The following is a 16,583-nucleotide window of genomic DNA, read 5'->3' as shown; positions in this document are numbered from 1 at the left end:
GGCTGGCCTTTTCGTCGTGGTACTCGAGGCACTTGATTGGGCTCAGAGCACTCGGGCTTCATCGTCGTTGGACTCGTCTAATCAATGGACTCCTCAACGAAAACTACTCGCCCGGTCCGTGATTCTCAATTGTACAGGGAACAAGGCTTGAAGTTGATTCAGGGAGCAGACTCGTGAACTGTGGTATCATGGATTCGATAACTACATGACATTTGGTGCGTGATCCAGAATTTGGTAGTGTAACCACGTATGCTTATTCGTCGTCAGCGTTTCCGCTGGACGAGGTAGTCCGACCCCCCGTATTAGATCACAAAGCATCACGACTGAAGTTCTCCATGATAGCTGACGCCATTGAGTTGTTCTGGGCAAGGTCCTGATTGGGAGAACGCGTGAGTGAGTTCGATTATCTGTTGTTGGTCCTTGTTTTCACGACCTATCTCCAGCCTCAACATAGGATATAACGACGTTATGGGGAATTTCTCCTTAACATTGATAGATGTTCTAGATACATTCGTTGTCCTCAATGATCGCCCGGGTTTTGAAAATGCGGTCAAAGATGTAATAGAATGGGTCTCCTTCGACGTCAACACCAAACCGCAAGTTTTTGAAACAACAATTCGGGTGCTAGGAGGACTCCTATCCGGGCACATATACGCGAACAAAACCGGCCCTTTTCACCTTCCCTGGTATAAAGGCGAACTCCTCGACATGGCACACGACCTTGGTACAAGGCTACTTCCCGCATTTTCAACCCCTACAGGTATCCCGTATGCCAGAGTTAATTTGAGACGGGGAGTCATAAAAGGCGAAACAACGGAGACTTGTCGGTGACGAATAACTTTATCTTGATTCTTGTAGTCTAAGCAACACGTTCATAGGTACTGCTGGCGCGGGGTCCCTCATCCTGGAATTTGCAACTCTCAGCCGTCTCACCGGTGATGACCGTTTCGAGAGAGCTGCACATAAGGCCTTCTTTGCGTTGTGGAATCGCAGGTCGGATATCGATCTGGTTGGAAATACAATCAATACCTGGACAGGTGTATGTTTTTTTGACCTGTCCGAAATCGTTCCAGACTAAGCAATCGCATAGGAATGGAACTCCCCCGAGATAACCGGTATAGGTGCTGGCATTGATTCCTTCTACGAGTATGCGTTGAAGTGGTATATTCTAAGTGGTATGTACGCTTTCCCTTCAAATTCCATGTTTCAGCTTTGATACAGCATTCTAGGTGACGTTGAATTCCTTGACGTTTGGGACGATGCATACACTTCCATTATGAGATATTCGCGATCTACAGATGGATTTTGGGTAGGTACCTACTTTCTTTACTGAGCTCTTCCAACTGATACCTTCGCCAGTATCGTCTGGTAAACATCCGCAGTGGCGACGTCGCGTATAATACCATTGATTCGCTCTCGGCATTCTGGCCTGGGTTACAAGTGTTAGCCGGTGATATTCAGAATGCTGTTAGACTACATATGCTATGTTGGTGGCTTCTTTTCGTCCTACACATGATCGAGCCATAATTGGTCTTCTTGATAGATTATAATCTCTGGAGAAAGCACTCAGGAATACCCGAAGTCTACGACACCAGTTTTAGGCAAGCCACTTCTCATGGATACCCTTTACGACCCGGTGCGTTTTGCGTCTGACTCCCGTGAATAACCTCACTGATGATAGTTTTAAGAATTCATTGAATCTACTTGGTATCTCTATCGCGTAAGGGGCGTCTCTTTCGCGGGTCATTCTAAAGTCACATAATCCATCTCTGTCAGGCTACACGTGATCCTTTCTATTTAGATGTTGGGGAAAGAGTACTATTCGATATTACCACCCGCGCGAAAGTGGCTTGTGGATTGACCGGAATCCAAGATTTGCGCACAAACAAGCGAGATGATCGTATGGAGTCCTTCGCTCTTTCTGAAACTCTGAAGGTACCGTTCATCTCACCCTCTTCGCCATCATCCACCTCCCACTGAAAACGATCTCTGCTCAGTATTTGTTTCTGCTTTTCGATGAGAAGAACCCTTTACACGAGGACGACTCAAATTATGTTTTCACGACAGAAGGACATCTCTTGACTCTCGACAGTCAACACCTCAAGCCAATTTCTTCAGTAAGAAGGAAGTTGAGGAAGATTGAAAAACATCAATGCCCTTCATATGAGCCTTCTACAACGTCCGGTTCAGGTCCTCAAACCAAACCAGGACTAGTGATGGGCGTTCGTGGACGATCCGATGCGGATTATTCTAGAGAACTGGTTGACTTAAACGCGACTGATCTAGATAGTCGGTTCTGGTTTTCCGATGGCCAGTGTGACGCGCCTAAACCAGAGTTATATGTAAGTGTATTGACTTGATTGTACATCACTGAAGCTCATCTGCTACTGCTAGTCATACGATTTCATTCTATCTTCCAATGGACGACTTGTTCCCGAAGATTTGAGCCCAAGTTTGCTTAAACTGACCCCAGCCTCGGATGGATATATCATTCAAAACATTACTGGGATCCGTACCCATATCGTTCGGCGTCTGGATGGCAAAGGATTCGACATAAGAAAACGTAGGGTTTCGATGATGATCATGCGATAGTATCTCACAATCATTTGATTTCAGTGGGACACTACGCCGTGCGGCCTGGGAACCTTGTGTATATCAATGACACATCGCTCATACTCGGGCCATCGACGGACTCAGAGACCACGCGTAGTCCAGCCGTACAACTACACTTCTATGTCGACCAAGTGGATCCAATGCGCACCGTCTTCCCTCCTTTGGACGATGGCGGTTTCGAGGAAGTGACTGTGACCGGATTTACAGCATTCTTTGGTGGGGATCTATCACCAGCTTCTCCCAAATCACGAAAGAAGCCTTTGAAATTCTCCGGCGAAGTTCCTGTCTACCGGGATGCTACCAATGTGTTTGGTTGTTCTCCTTACGCGAAGTCTTTTCATGGCGGAGCCATACTCATCCGTCGCGGCGAATGTACCTTTCTTCAGAAATTGGTGGAAGCAAGGAATTCCGGGGCTGCTGGTGTCTTGGTCGTAAACGACGATAACATAGGTATCAACCCTACCGCCAATCCAGACGAACTGGCGGCTGCGGGCGATCTATCCGACGTTGCCATGGCAGTACTACCTCATGATATCGGAATGGTCGTTGAAGAGCTGCTTGACATGGGTACCGATCGGGGTATAAGACAACCGATGGTTATTCTGGAGCATGAACGTGAACCACCGATATCAGAGGTCAAAGAAACTGATAACAAGAAGGATGAAAAGGGTAGCAACAAGATTTTGTATCTCAATGGTCACCCATTACAGAATACGCGACTGTTATTCTGATACGTTAAAATAAATACCGATAGATTAAATTCAGTCATCGGATTGAACGATGGAATAGACAGGTGCGTCTAGGTTCTCCCCCCCCTTCAAGAACATGAGTTCAATGATAAAAAGATATTCTAGTGTCTTTCCTCCTTGTTTGGCGACAAGCTCTCCAGCGGCTTTTGCAGAACCACCTATGATAAATAACTCCATTAGATGGGTTGTCATACGTAGACGTGGGTTTGTGGAGTCTATAAGCCCACCTGTAGCAATTAAATCGTCGACAATCACTATCGATTGTCCTGATTTAATCGCGTCTGCTTGCATCTCAAAGACGTCCTTCAATACGGACGGAGATCTGAGTCCATACCCGTCATTTCATTTAAATCACTCACGCTTCCGTATTCTTTCTCATATGTCGCGGAAACACATTGTCCAGGCAATTTTCCCTTCTTGCGGACGGGAACGAATGCGGCACCCAATCGAAGGGCGAGTATAGGGCCTAAAAGAAATCCACGGGCATCTAAGCCAACGATGACGTCGATCTTTTTCGATGAGGATTTAGGGATAGTATGAGAGGTGATTCGGTGAAGGAAGTGCGTGATGAGCGTCTCGAAGGCTAGAGGGTTACGGAGGAGGGGGAAAATGTCCAAGAAGACAATGCCCTTCCGTAAATATGAATGAGGTGAACTGCAAGAAGCGGAAAGGCGCTTACTTTCTTTGGGAAGTCGGGGTGAGCGATGAGCTGGCTCCTGAGGTATTCTACGTCTGACATGGTGGAAGCAGTAAAGTACAAGTACAACCGTTGTGCGTCAAAATCATGCATTTCACATGCGCCATTGGACTTTTAAATCAACCACACTCATGAGGGCATGTTCATATATAAAATGCAGTAGAAGGACATAAGCAGTAATGTATAGACCATTTTATACAGCCTCAAGAATCTCAGGTTCCTTGAAGTCCTTGGCGACACGAGTGCCAGTCTCCTGAGAAAACGACAGGATATAAGATGCCTACATTCAGAAGAACAGAAGACTTACATCGGTGGTTTCCCCGTGTAATTCCAGAAGCTTGGACATGTCGAACTTTGGTGCCTTGAGAATTTTGGCCTTGCGGATGTAGACATTTTGCAATGGATATATACTCCTCGAAGCCTTTTCGATTTCCCTCCCAATAGCCTCCGGAACGAACTTCTGCACCAACTCCTTCAAATCACAATTTGTTGCTTCACGGGTCATGATCTCAAACATCTTTTTTCTGATCTCCCGCACCTGACTAGACTGTGCGTATGTTGTTTTGCGCACCTGTGTCGGGCGGCGCTTGGTGAAACCGATGGCAAAGAGACGAAGGAGGTAACCATCAGTGGTTTTAACATCGACGTGTGCCTCGATGAGGGTCTGCCATTTTCTGACAAGTGAACGAAGCTTGTCGGAAGTGAAATCCATTCCATGGAAATTGGTCAAGCAGTTCTTGCCCTGGACTTCATCGACCCGAAGCTTAATCTTGCGGAACGATTGGTCCTCGTCCTTGTTGAGGTCACCGAGAGAAACTTCAATGATCCGGCCTTTGAGTGAGTCGTTGGCATTCTCTGGCAATAACAGATAAATGTCGGTAAATACAGGTAGATTGATAGCCACGCACTCAAGCCCTGCGACCGGTTGACTAGAGTTTTGCCAACGTTTCTGACTTCGAAAGTTGAGGGCGCCTTAATGTCGTACCAATCTTGGAGCCAAAAAATTAGTCTTCTGAGATGGATGATCGCTCGAATAGTAGACACCTTTGCGAGAGAAGGGGTCAACGACCTTCTTCTTGATACCCTTCTTACCCTTTGAAAGACGCTTGTTCTATGATCGTAGTTTTCAGGAAACAGAGGGAAAACCTAATAGAACACGATTACGAACCTTGCCTACGGCCATGGTGAGTAACTAGAAAATGAGCGGTTGGGGTGAGACCGCGACGAATGTGAGCCGGCACCTGGGAGGGCTTGAGTTCTGAAGATGAGCTAGTGCTTGAAGCCGTGCGAAACTAGCGCGCGGGTGGCTTGAAGCTTATTTTTTGGTACTGTGCAGTTGTGACTTTAAGTCACAGCATGATTGATGTCACAATGCAGACTCGTCTACGATTCGAGAAGGCCTGTCGATTGTTCATCTCGAAGTATGACTCCGTTTTACCGTCATTCTCCAATACTACTTTTCGAGGATGGTGTTGGAATGAGTACAACGTCAGTTCGATATTGCATTCTGCCTTTCCTTCTACTTTCACTTATTGTTACTCTCAGGACTTGCCCAGTTTCGGTTACATGTCTCGCAGTACTGCGCTAACAGTGAGATTATCAACTAGAGCTTCCGTTGTTGACGATGCGGAACAAATTATCGATGAAGCTGTGGATGAGGCATCGCTACGATCTCCGGGGACGCAAACTTTCGCCTGTCGTCAGTACGTTGTTTATTCGGCAACTTTTCAAGTACCTTGCCTATATTTCACAATAAGTCATTCGAGTGAGTACTACAAGTGCTTACTTCTCCCCGATAGTGATTTAACCGGTATTTTCAGATGGAACGCCGCTTTCGGCGGATGAATTGGTCCATACATCTTTGTTTCATTCTGCCACCCTAGATTCTACAACAACAACATCTTTTGCTGTTACCCATCCCAGTTCATTGTTCCCACTCCTCAGCCAGGGCGATCACCCGAGCCTTGGAACGCCTTGCTGGTACTTGCATCCGTGTGAAACGGTGAAGTCCATGCAAGAAGTACTAGCAGAAGACAAGACGGAGATGAGCAAAGAGGAACGACTAGTACGCTGGCTGGAAGTATGGTTTCTTGTTATAGGCAACATGGTTGACCTGAGAGTATGATGTGGCCACATGTTATGATCCTTCCGGTATTAGAAATCATGTATCGTACTTATAAGAACAGGAAGAACAAGGGCTTCGACTTGAGTACTTTGCGGCTGTCAAACGTTCATCTGAGCGGAATACATATAGTCACAGTGAGTAACTCTCGCTTGTCCTGATCCGCCTTATTCGTCTGATCTGATTATTTATCGTCCGATCGGGGGAAAAAAAAGGTATTATAAGAGAGAATGTTCAGGTTATCGTTGGCTTCATCTCGTCCTATTTTCTCCTCTCTCCTTCACACTCCAGCGAGTCTTAGAAAAATGGTCAGTCTTCGTCGTTTCTATCGCACTTACACTTCACTGACTTGACGCCCTTTCAAGTCTACCGAAGTCGTCATCGTCGCTGCTTCACGTACACCCACCGGCTCCATTTACGGTGCCTTGAAGTCCTTCACCGCCCCCCAGCTTGGCTCAGCTGCCCTCAAGCATGCACTGGCTTCGAAGAACATAGATCCGAAACTTGTCGAGGAGCTCTATTTCGGAAACGTAGTCCAAGCTGGCGTTGGTCAATCCCCTGCGCGTCAAGTCGCGCTGTCGTCTGGTATGAGCACCAGCTCTGATGCCACTACCATCAACAAAGTTTGTGCGAGTGGAATGAAGTCTGTAATGCTTGCAGCACAAAGTATTCAGTTGGGACAACGAAGCGTGGTCGCCGCAGGTGGAATGGAGAGTATGAGCAATGCCCCGTAAGTCGTACCACATTTCATCGTTCGTGCAGATTTACTCATGCTCCCTTCAGTTTCCTGCTCCCTCGAACGAATCCCCTCTTCGGGAAATTCACCGCCACTGATTCCTTGGAGTACGACGGCCTGTGGGACACTTACAATAACCAGGCTATGGGTTGTTGTGGAGAGTCTGCCGCTGAAAAACATGGTATTTCTCGGCAATCTCAGGATGATCATGCCACGGAATCCTACAGGAGGGCCGAAAAGGCATGGAAAAATGGTGCCTTTGACGCTGAAATTGTCCCCGTCACCGTGAAAGGAAAGAAGGGAGACACTGTCGTGAGAGAGGACGAGGAATATAAGAAAATTATCTATGAGAAAGTTCCCAGCTTGAAATCTGCCTTCAAACAAGGTGGAAGTATCACTGCGGCCAACTCCTCACCTCTCAATGATGGTGCCTCTGCTTTGATTTTGATGTCTGCTGAGAAGGCTAAAGAACTTGGTGTTACGCCACTCGCAAAGATCATCTGTGAGTAGTACCGCGTTCACTGACTATCAAGTATTCATCGACACTCTTTTCCTTTTAGCTTTCGCAGACGCTGGTGTTGACCCCATCGATTTCCCTGAAGCTCCCACCGTTGCTCTGCCCAAGGCTCTCGAGAGGGCCAATCTATCTGTTAATGACATTTCCCTCTTCGAGATCAACGAGGCCTTCTCTGTTGTTGTTCGCATTGCTGAGAAAGCCCTTGGCATCGACTCGACCAAGATTAACGTCAACGGGTGAGACTAACCGCTTTACGATCGACGGTCATTACTCACGAAGCTCCTTCAGTGGCGCGGTCGCACTTGGACATGCCATTGGTAGCTCTGGTTCCCGGATTGTCGTTTCCCTCGTTCATGCACTTAAGGCCGGCCAGTACGGTGCTGCTGGTGTTTGCAATGGGGTGAGTGCTCCAAAATCCTTGCGAGGCAAAATGCTAAAACGGAATTTAGGGTGGTGCTGCTTCCGCCATCGTTATTCAAAAAATATGATAATCTGGTGGATTGATGCCTTCAGCTTTTCACGGTAATTTATGTATTCGACAAATACCACAGCGACCCGGACGCTTTTCATACAATCGTCTTCTTTTTTGCGTGTATAAAATCAGGGAATGGTCAATGGTAAAGGCCACCTTGGGTTTTACAGCTAACCGAACCATGAACGCAAACTATCGATACGCACTGTTTTATGGAGTATATTTGGCACAGTACAAAAAAGAGACTGATGGTACACCTATCATAGAACGTCTGTATCTGCGCTCCCCAAAAATTACTACGCAATCCAGCAAGCTTTCTAACTCTATTGCACTGTCATACTGCCTTGTAGTTCGGAGGTGGGTTGGGGTTTTCAAGAGGGAAAGGTGGGAGGGCGGGATCACCGACATGGAAGTCGGGGTTTTCTCTCCAATATCCACCGCGAAGTTTCAGAAAATTCGCGATAAGTTCATCTCCGCCTTCGCTCAAAATACTCTCGGGGTGATACTGGACAGTCTCAAGGGTGTATTCTTTGTGACGCACTCCCATTATGACGTCTGACTCCTCCGTTGCCGAAGTGGTCTCAACCTGAGGAGGTAAGGAAGAAACCTGGGAACTCAGGGAGTGATATCGGATGGATTCGATTCCCTGAGGTACATCGCGGAAACAGCCTCTGTTGTCGTGTCTTACACGGCTGACCTTGCCGTGCATGATCTCTCCGGCGTACCTGTAAGAAAAATGTAGGTGTGAGTCCTTTTACGATCGAAAACCATAATTCACGCAATTTTGCCTCCATGAACATCTACAAGACACTCGAGGCCCATGCAAACACCGAGGATGGGGACTTTGCCTTGGAAATATTTAATGGCATCCCTGGAAATTCCGGAGTCTGTCTGAGGGTGGCCCGGCCCAGGAGAGATGATGAAGGAATTCAGCTTCAGCAAGGGGAATTGGCTGGGTGAGATAGCATCGTTTCTGATGACTGTTACGTTGGCCCCGAGGAGACAGAGTTGTTGGTAAAGATTCCAAGTGAATGAATCGAAATTATCGATCATAAGAACGTCGAGTTGACCAGACAGATGAGGAGGAAGAGGTTGAATGGCCATGGTTCCGGTTTGCTGGACTGAAGGTAGGTGTGGGTCAGGATGCACTATATTTATATAGAGGCAATGGCTATCTCTATTCACCTGAGGTTTACGATAGTCTGTCCTTGGTTTGCGGGCCCTCGGAGACCAACTGCGCTCGCTCTCGTTGATCCCAGTGCCCAATCGTCGGCGGAAATGGAGGTTATGAAGCTCAGGCTCGGGTTGTCAATGTAAGCGGCCGTTAGAACAGTACTTGCTGCATATCATACTCCCAATGAACGGTTTTGACCTCGCAAGTAGGTAGTGAGTGTTTGAACTCTAGTCTGTTCTTGAGGGAACGTTACAACTGACAGTACGTAACAGACATCAAATAAATCCGGGTGTGAATACCTGTAAAACAGGCTCAAACAGACCTCACTACTTCAGTAGAGCCCATGGACACCCTACCCAAGCTGCCCAAATTGAATAAGGCGCAATTCATTTCGTCCTTTGTCACCACACAACAATCCAACGCTAAATCTTACGTAGAGGAGGGAAGAGTGGCCGCCCTTAACTGGCAGCTTGGCCTCGACTCACTCAAATCACGCCGTTCGCATTGTGTTTCGCGCCGCCCTACTGGCCGTTTGACCTCTGCCTAGAGACCTTGCGAGTATACAAGACTCGTGAAGTCGATAACACGTCTCCTCCAACTGGTCGACCAGAGAGTGAAGCACCTGGAAGTAGAAGGATCGCCCATGACGCAAGGTATGTATATTTCCGGTCGATTCCATTCTTACTCGAACTGGTTGAGATTATGCAGGTAACGATGACGGTGTCCTAGATCCGCAAAGGGGCACGTATATTCCATCTCGCCACTCAGAAACCAAGAGGACAAAGAAATACCTTTGAAGCTCTCGGGTTGGCAAAGTTTCTCTACGACAATGGGGGGATTCCTACGAGAAATCTATACGAAAGACGACGTCGAAAAGTTTCGGGGGGCAGTTCGGGAAGCGGAGGACATTTCGACTTTGTGGCGGAACGCTCGCGACATACAATCCCTCTTGCATGACTTTTAGATCCGAGAATAGCTTTGCTCAAATCGACAGGAGCCTGAAGAGGAAATCAGGTTCCCATTTGCAGTCACGCAGCTTCGATACTTCAGCCAGTGGCTCACAAAGACAGTCTTCGAGCTTAATAACGTTACAGGAGACTCCGGAAGGTGCATACACTCTACACGGTGACGATCCTGAGCCTGATAATCCTAGGGATGAGGATTACGCACCGAGCAGCGGTGTGAAGCTTCAAGAGAGAAAACGAGCATCCACTTTTCGCTTTACTCTTGAGTGGTTCGGGACTTCCAATTTCACTACTTAAATGTACAAACGTGTATAAAACTTTAAACTAGAGAACGGCTTGTATCTAAGGACGAGAGGGACGAGAAGGAAAGATGCGTACGTCAACGGCAGCGTCGGCCAACCGCGTATGTGGCTAGCTAGATCTCTCGAAAGCAGGTTTCGCACTGGAGACTCCAAGTCTGTTAGTTTTAACTTTTAACATGAGATAATATATATATAACGAGGTAGAGGGAACTAGAAATACTCCAAGAACTTGCGCAATCAACGAGCTAGGATAGGCTGGGACCCGGTAAGAAATTGAGAAAGAATATGTGTAATGGGACAGAGCTAATTATCTATCGTCCCGACGGAATTCTGTAAGGTCGAGAACGTCGGCGGTGTCGCAAACTTAGGGCCCGAACCTTCAAGCGAGTCGATATACGTTGACGATCCCGCCGCGTCACTCGTTGCACGCAAAACGGAAATGGAATTTTTTGAAGTCCACGCCTTCCGTCTCGCCACTCGTGAGATGATGAGGAGGGGGGCAATAATCTAGAAACGAAATTGTATGGAATCAAGAAAAAAGACCACGCAAGTGTATAATGTTGATAAACCCACCTGTGTTTGGGCCAAGACTGGTAGGAAGATCGAGGATGCAATATTGCCGGCGCCGTAGGTCCCGATAAAAATGATGGAACAGGCTGCATAGATAGCTGAACTCTCGATGAGCATGGCCACGATGGACATGTATGGAACTTGAGTTCGCAAAAGGGTTTTTGCGATCCACCGCTGGTGGAAGATTAACCGAGAGCAAAGGAGAATGGTTAACAATACGTTGAGGGAAGTGGATAGGACAAAATAAGGTAGACCGAAATCAACCGCTTGCTTTGTGAACAGGTTGGCATTTGGTTGAGAGAGCTGGTAGAGGTAGAGGGAGCCCATAGCCAGATCTCCGAACGCGAGTAAGACTGGGAAAGCCAAAATCCAGTACTTCTCTTGCCATACCACCTTACAACGGAAGAGCTATCGATGGGATGATTAGACTAAGCCTTTGGAAACAAGCCGAAAAATCCGTACAAGCAGTCCATCTGCAAGCCAATTCGCGATAATAAATACGGTGTTAGCCGTTAGCGGCATCGAGGTCGAATAGATCGATAACCAATATGCCTCGGGTCCTCCTTCGAAGGCTCTGTTGTCGATGAAACTCAATTGTAGAAGCCGACCGTTGAGCGCCGTGAATATCGTTCCAAGACCAAACAAGACAAAGGTATAAAGAGCCAGCAAGTAGCTGGGTTTCCGACCATTTCGTGGACGAAGGAGGGCGAGCATACATCGGAAGAAGAGGACGATGGTGATCCCTTGGAGATAGGTTTTAGTGAGAAAAGAGAGAACAGCAAGGACAGTCCCTACCATACAGAATTTCCGATAGTTGGATGCCCGCAAAGTCATAATGTTCCAAAACAAACAGCTCTGGCGGCTCCTGAGGTGCGTTAGGATTTCCGCCAGTCTGGTTGGCTATGGGAGCAGAAGGCGTATCCGACATTGGATATTCTTGGGGGAGACGGCCTTCATACTCGCAATATTATATGCTCTCCAGCCCGCTGGCGGCTTTTCTCCAACTGTGAGGTTCGAGTTGAGGTTCCAATGTACCAAAAAGCGTCCAAATCGTGATTTGATGATCATGGATGAACAGGAACCGGGCATTGAATCACTCCGGAGGACGGAAGCGCGAAGAAAACTGATCTTGGTCGGTATTCATCGTGAAGCTGATCATAGGCGTGACACTCGGCGAATTCGCAGGCTGTTCACGGGCCCCGTAATACATAAATCAGAGGGATCAGATAGATAGTCACGAACATCATATCAGGGAGTGCTGAGACGATTAGGCCATGCGTGAAAAGGTACCCGAAGAAAAAAAAGAAAACGTATTGGAACGGCTTCGAGAGGACGCCCTGGGAAAAACGTGCCTGCTCCCAGGCAAAGCGAACCTTCTCCATATTATGTCAGATTTCACGCCAGATTCACGCTTGAAGGGCACCAAAAGGGTTCCAGGGTGTACTAGGTCCGTAATTCCGTTACACTGAAAGCCCATTCTTCTCCAACTGTCTTTGCATGTACTGCCAGGTATCAAACCAGTCTTCCGACACATTGGAATCTAGGACTAGCGATACTAGTACGGCTCAACTTCGAAGTTCTTTCAGGCCGTCATCCTTGCTTCTTTGGGCATGCATAACGATCTCGATTTCATCGTCTTTTACAGCCCTCAGCTTGCTGCTCTACGACCAGAATTCCATTAGCACAACGGCCACGACAGAGGGTTACGCATTGGGAGACTTGAGACGGCCAAACCCATACGTCAATCTTCAACAAGTGTACCGAACCGGGCCACTTACATCGCGACCAAGGATCCCAGCAATCTACAATTTCCCCCACACCCTCCTTCAAATCGATGCGTCAGACCCCAAGCGAGCATTTCTGCCCGAGAAGCATCGCAGTTACTCCAGTACAGAAGGATTTATCTACCCTGATGATCGCTCTTTCGAAGTATCGTCAAAGGTATGCCATTGCCAGACTCGCCTTGCTTGGACGCTTACCAGCAATCGCCTAGCTATCAACAGTCATCCAGTTCAAGAATCAAGACTTTGGAATGGAGAACTGTACTCTAGAACTCACGATTCCAGAGTCTTCCAGGACGGATTTCAATCCTGCAGTTCACATCGACCATTCCAGCACCATCGAAGTATGGATGCTGGACAACTCTCGTGAAATCTCACGTTATGACCTATGGGACAGAGCTCCCCAACGACAATATCTCTTCGATGAAATTTCCCTCGACGGAAAGGGTACGAAGGAGAGTCGGCTTCACTACCATTGTCCCTCCACGACTTTCAGCACATTCGAGTTCACCTGCAAGGTAGGAAATCCTCACTGCCTCGTCAAATTTTGGCAGCGTAAAAGTGATACTCCTAACGGTGAGGATCGTTCCGGCACCATCTACCTACCGTTCCATAGATCTAAAGCTGATCTCTGTCTGTATTACGATCTAGGAATCTACATCGTTCAACATGATTCTTTATGGTCTGAGTAGCAACTGTGTACGGGTTTCATATTTGAGAAAAACGTTGTCAACAGTCGAGTTCACCAGACAGCAGTATCAAGATATGGATTTAACAATCTCCACAAGCCTTGTAACAGTTGAACGCTACAATTCTGTCGTTGTAATTCGTCGCGGCCATATCGAAGATCGGGTTAGGAAATGGAACGTTAATCCCATCGCCTACACAGTTTGACGCCCTGAACCACTTTGAGTCCTATTTTGCTAATCGTTTTCGAATGAATGGACTTACACCCAAAAGTTGCATCCAACTCTATCATCCACTATGCGAACGCTGGAGATGACGTCCTGCCACCCGGAATCAAGTGGTACGCAAAAGTCGCATCCCACACTCCATTCTATACACTCGCCACTGAACTCGGCGTCTTTACACGCTAAAAAGACTGGGATTGGGTCGTCGTTTGCTACTTCGGCGATGGGTCTTCCATAACCTTTGATCTCGACAACATGCGTGGAGTTGATGTATGAATCGAGAGGAAGACAGAAACTTGGTACTATAATGACACCCATATCAGGGGGAGAGAAGACAGTTTAGTGAGGTGTTCAATTCCTACCTCCTGACGAACATTTCGTCCCCTCAGTACAGGTGCCGTCGATTTTATTTCCGCATTCCTTGAATACCTACACAACACTCAGAGTTAGGCCTCTGTAAACGGTTTTGTCAAAGTCTCCTACCGGAATCGTCTTCGAGACCGTTGCTCCGTGTACTCGACTTAGCAGAGCACCTACAGAAAGGAGTACAGCTGCATGCCTGTGTTCAAGAAACCACATCTTGTCAGGTGAAGCAATAGCTTTCGGTGATAGAAATGGTCTGGTCTTATACTTATATCGGGTATAGGTACAAGAACTTTCCCTCCAATTGATTCAATCGAGATCTCCAGATTTCGCATGCCTGGGTTCCATACGAATAGGCGGGCATCTCCCTTGTTACCTACTAACGGAAATGAGAGTTTCTTTCCACCCCACCATTACGCTTTCGCTACTCCTGCTCGTCAGTGTTACGAATCTGAGCCTAGTAACTTGGACGTTTTCCAAAAGGCATTTCAGGGATACAACAGACGAATATTGTGAGTCCGTATTTCATTCGTACCTCATCCTGGTCTGACTCAAGATTGTCAAAGCTTACGTTGCACACGACTTCCCATATTCACTCCCAATTCCGGGCGGCCCTTTGCCTCGAGCGCTTTTAACAGTTGAAGAAAGCTCAAGGTATCCACTCTTAGGATGGAAATCCGACGGCGCCTGGGGCTCATTAGGGTCAAGTTCATGGGGCTACGTGCGTCTCGGCCCTTCAAATCGACTTTTCATGGTCACGATGTTCCATGAGATGCATTGCCTGCGCGTTCTAAACCTTGCATTCGACCCTTCAAATATCGTCAGCGACGGCCATATTGCTCATTGCCTAGGCTATCTCAGGCAACAAGCCCTGTGTCATCCCGATCTCACTCTGGAGCCAGCCGGATGGGAGAACAGGGATTTTGACGGCTCTGGTAGGGAAGGGGCCACACACTTATGCTGGGACTGGGAACAGGTGTACGAGGTGGTGGAGGACAATTGGTTGAGATGGAATAACTCGAGGAATGCATTGAAATGTAACGAACAGGGTTTCTGTGCGTAATAAGCGCCCATGAGGCCCCTTGTAAAATGTTTTTCGGCTGCGGACAGGTATTCCGACGTGGGCCCGTCCGTCTTACCTCCCATCTCAACCAATCTTGATCCCATACAGAAGTGTCAGTGATTATGGTCATATGTACCGTAATTTTCCAAATCAAAAAAATCAGTCCAAACTGTGTTCCTCAGATATCGCTGATGGCTTGAACTCCATCATGAGGCTGCAACGAATGAGTAGACCACACTATCTATGGACCGCGTTCACTCATCAATGCATCAGGGCCCAGGGGTATTTCCGTAGACCCATTCCGAGTATTGGGAGGTTCATGGGTGTTTTAAGGGGTGATCCCACGGGGTCGACTGAAGGTTCAAACGTTCAAGGGTCTTTGCAGCGCTCCCGATTGCTATATATAAAACGGATATAAAACTTGAAGGCATGAGAGAGATACGGGCATACTTGAGTGACCGAGGTCTACTGTACCTGTGAGTCACGCAGAACCTTAGATTTCGTCACTCGGATGTCCGTAAAATTAGCCCGTCGAAGGTACCAACAAGGTGTTGCAGACGGTATCCGAGATTCTCTTATGATCCTCCTCAGTGGCGTACCATAGTAGGATCATACCAGTGCTGCGAGAGTCATCAGCGCTGCTGCACCAGCGGCCCTCGGAATATAGTTATGGAGATAACTACATACGATACAGCCCACTCGAACATCACGGATAATTCGACTTTGGGTCCCGAGTCCAACCATCGCATATGGGTTTCATAAGGAAGGCCCAACGTTTCAGTTCCTGAAGCTACTTATTACTTCCGACCGTTCCATGAACTCGTGCCACATAACCGCCAGGAATCCGTAAGAGTTGTTACAGATTACGGGGCGTTGTTCATACTTGTTACTAATCGGGAGTGAGGATGCCAACCTTTCCACACGGAGTACGACCTAGTGCGACAGTCGGACACAACGTCTTTTAGCACTCGAAGACAGAGCCTGCTACCACCCGTTGCATTTTACAGAATTTTTGCTATCGACTCGCTTGTTCATCTTACCCATACCGCGCATAATTCTTTTCAACTTCCGAGTAAACTGCCGTCCAATCCTTGCATCTACTTGTGACGTCGCTCACGGTTATTCTGGTCCCCGTATGATTCCGCACGCTCTGTAACTGCGTGTTTGACCGGCACAAAACCATCTGCCTGAGATAGTCCATGCAATGATGCACCAGCCTGTTAGGCTCGGACCGAGTTCGAGGGCTGCGGAAGGATACCAGCCCTTCTCGAATAATATTCAGACATCGAAGTTGATGGAAGAGGGAAATGGTGAACGCGCCCTTGTGCCCGTTGGGAGTATCGAGATACACCGTGCCGTTTCCGTGTGGTAAGAGCCTCCGCCATCCATCAGATTCAACGGCTGTATTTCCGAGGCCAGAGAAGGATAGGGGGTAGTGTTTACTGTTCTCAACAGTCATAAGGACAGGCTCCAGGGCGGGCATCGGGAATACAGAAGGAATATGAATGGTTGAGACCTTTGCGGCTAGGTCGGGATCATCGCGGTAAG

At 47.7% G+C, this 16,583-nt stretch overlaps 10 protein-coding genes across 10 annotated transcripts; 6 read left to right on the top strand and 4 right to left on the bottom strand.

Moving 5' to 3' along the window:
• Positions 1-44: 44 nt before the first annotated feature.
• Positions 45-3,489, top strand: E1B28_004441 (uncharacterized protein; the record flags this gene model as incomplete). The annotated part of the gene is made up of 16 exons (XM_043148918.1): positions 45-114; positions 163-215; positions 268-284; positions 343-389; positions 444-823; positions 879-1,039; positions 1,091-1,175; positions 1,230-1,309; positions 1,360-1,486; positions 1,544-1,636; positions 1,689-1,720; positions 1,777-1,935; positions 1,998-2,342; positions 2,395-2,563; positions 2,617-3,406; positions 3,459-3,489. Coding segments are annotated over 15 exons (2,544 nt in total), but the record flags the coding sequence as incomplete, so codon positions are not given.
• Positions 3,375-4,152, bottom strand: E1B28_004440 (uncharacterized protein; the record flags this gene model as incomplete). The annotated part of the gene is made up of 4 exons (XM_043148917.1): positions 3,375-3,520; positions 3,590-3,665; positions 3,722-3,991; positions 4,042-4,152. 4 exons carry the CDS (start codon positions 4,150-4,152, stop codon positions 3,375-3,377), a joined length of 603 nt encoding a protein of 200 aa, XP_043013519.1.
• Positions 4,153-4,252: 100 nt separating this feature from the next.
• RPS1 (ribosomal 40S subunit protein S1B) lies at positions 4,253-5,242 on the bottom strand (the record flags this gene model as incomplete). The annotated part of the gene is made up of 5 exons (XM_043148916.1): positions 4,253-4,312; positions 4,367-4,914; positions 4,968-5,048; positions 5,104-5,170; positions 5,228-5,242. The coding sequence occupies 5 exons, from the start codon at positions 5,240-5,242 to the stop codon at positions 4,253-4,255; spliced, it is 771 nt and encodes a 256-aa protein (XP_043013518.1).
• Positions 5,243-5,415: 173 nt separating this feature from the next.
• E1B28_004438 (uncharacterized protein) lies at positions 5,416-6,184 on the top strand (the record flags this gene model as incomplete). The annotated part of the gene is made up of 3 exons (XM_043148915.1): positions 5,416-5,547; positions 5,605-5,824; positions 5,880-6,184. 3 exons carry the CDS (start codon positions 5,416-5,418, stop codon positions 6,182-6,184), a joined length of 657 nt encoding a protein of 218 aa, XP_043013517.1.
• A 227-nt stretch (positions 6,185-6,411) lies between these two features.
• E1B28_004437 (uncharacterized protein) lies at positions 6,412-7,922 on the top strand (the record flags this gene model as incomplete). Its single annotated transcript, XM_043148914.1, has 6 exons — positions 6,412-6,489; positions 6,547-6,911; positions 6,965-7,419; positions 7,478-7,670; positions 7,723-7,834; positions 7,884-7,922. 6 exons carry the CDS (start codon positions 6,412-6,414, stop codon positions 7,920-7,922), a joined length of 1,242 nt encoding a protein of 413 aa, XP_043013516.1.
• Positions 7,923-8,240: 318 nt separating this feature from the next.
• Positions 8,241-9,010, bottom strand: E1B28_004436 (uncharacterized protein; the record flags this gene model as incomplete). The annotated part of the gene is made up of 2 exons (XM_043148913.1): positions 8,241-8,631; positions 8,685-9,010. The coding sequence occupies 2 exons, from the start codon at positions 9,008-9,010 to the stop codon at positions 8,241-8,243; spliced, it is 717 nt and encodes a 238-aa protein (XP_043013515.1).
• A 413-nt stretch (positions 9,011-9,423) lies between these two features.
• On the top strand, positions 9,424-9,792 carry E1B28_004435 (uncharacterized protein; the record flags this gene model as incomplete). Its single annotated transcript, XM_043148912.1, has 3 exons — positions 9,424-9,577; positions 9,628-9,733; positions 9,789-9,792. The coding sequence occupies 3 exons, from the start codon at positions 9,424-9,426 to the stop codon at positions 9,790-9,792; spliced, it is 264 nt and encodes an 87-aa protein (XP_043013514.1).
• Positions 9,793-10,482: 690 nt separating this feature from the next.
• On the bottom strand, positions 10,483-12,249 carry E1B28_004434 (uncharacterized protein). The gene is made up of 3 exons (XM_043148911.1): positions 11,713-12,249; positions 11,380-11,660; positions 10,483-11,325 (listed from the first exon to the last, which is right to left on the bottom strand). Exons 1-3 carry the CDS (start codon positions 11,843-11,845, stop codon positions 10,855-10,857), a joined length of 885 nt encoding a protein of 294 aa, XP_043013513.1. The 5' UTR covers positions 11,846-12,249; the 3' UTR covers positions 10,483-10,854.
• A 165-nt stretch (positions 12,250-12,414) lies between these two features.
• E1B28_004433 (uncharacterized protein) lies at positions 12,415-13,390 on the top strand (the record flags this gene model as incomplete). The annotated part of the gene is made up of 3 exons (XM_043148910.1): positions 12,415-12,858; positions 12,911-13,274; positions 13,350-13,390. The coding sequence occupies 3 exons, from the start codon at positions 12,415-12,417 to the stop codon at positions 13,388-13,390; spliced, it is 849 nt and encodes a 282-aa protein (XP_043013512.1).
• Positions 13,391-14,732: 1,342 nt separating this feature from the next.
• On the top strand, positions 14,733-15,035 carry E1B28_004432 (uncharacterized protein; the record flags this gene model as incomplete). Its single annotated transcript, XM_043148909.1, has 1 exon — positions 14,733-15,035. The coding sequence occupies one exon, from the start codon at positions 14,733-14,735 to the stop codon at positions 15,033-15,035; it is 303 nt and encodes a 100-aa protein (XP_043013511.1).
• Between the last annotated feature and the right edge of the window lie 1,548 nt (positions 15,036-16,583).

The sequence above is a fragment of the Marasmius oreades genome, chromosome 2 (assembly GCF_018924745.1).
Source record: "Marasmius oreades isolate 03SP1 chromosome 2, whole genome shotgun sequence".
Classification (NCBI taxonomy): domain Eukaryota; kingdom Fungi; phylum Basidiomycota; class Agaricomycetes; order Agaricales; family Marasmiaceae; genus Marasmius; species Marasmius oreades.
Note: the sequence above shows the minus strand (reverse complement) of the source record. Positions and strands in the feature narration are given on the sequence as shown.

Excerpts from the sequence above, each read along its gene's own strand:
- E1B28_004434 (XM_043148911.1), bottom strand. The coding sequence starts at position 11,845 with ATGTCGGATACGCCTTCTGCTCCCATAGCCAACCAGACTGGCGGAAAT. Across the intron at positions 11,661-11,712 it reads ACTATCGGAAATTCTGTATG|GGATCACCATCGTCCTCTTC; the intron begins GTAGGGACTGTC and ends CCTATCTCCAAG. Across the intron at positions 11,326-11,379 it reads GGCTTGCAGATGGACTGCTT|CTCTTCCGTTGTAAGGTGGT; the intron begins GTACGGATTTTT and ends TCCCATCGATAG.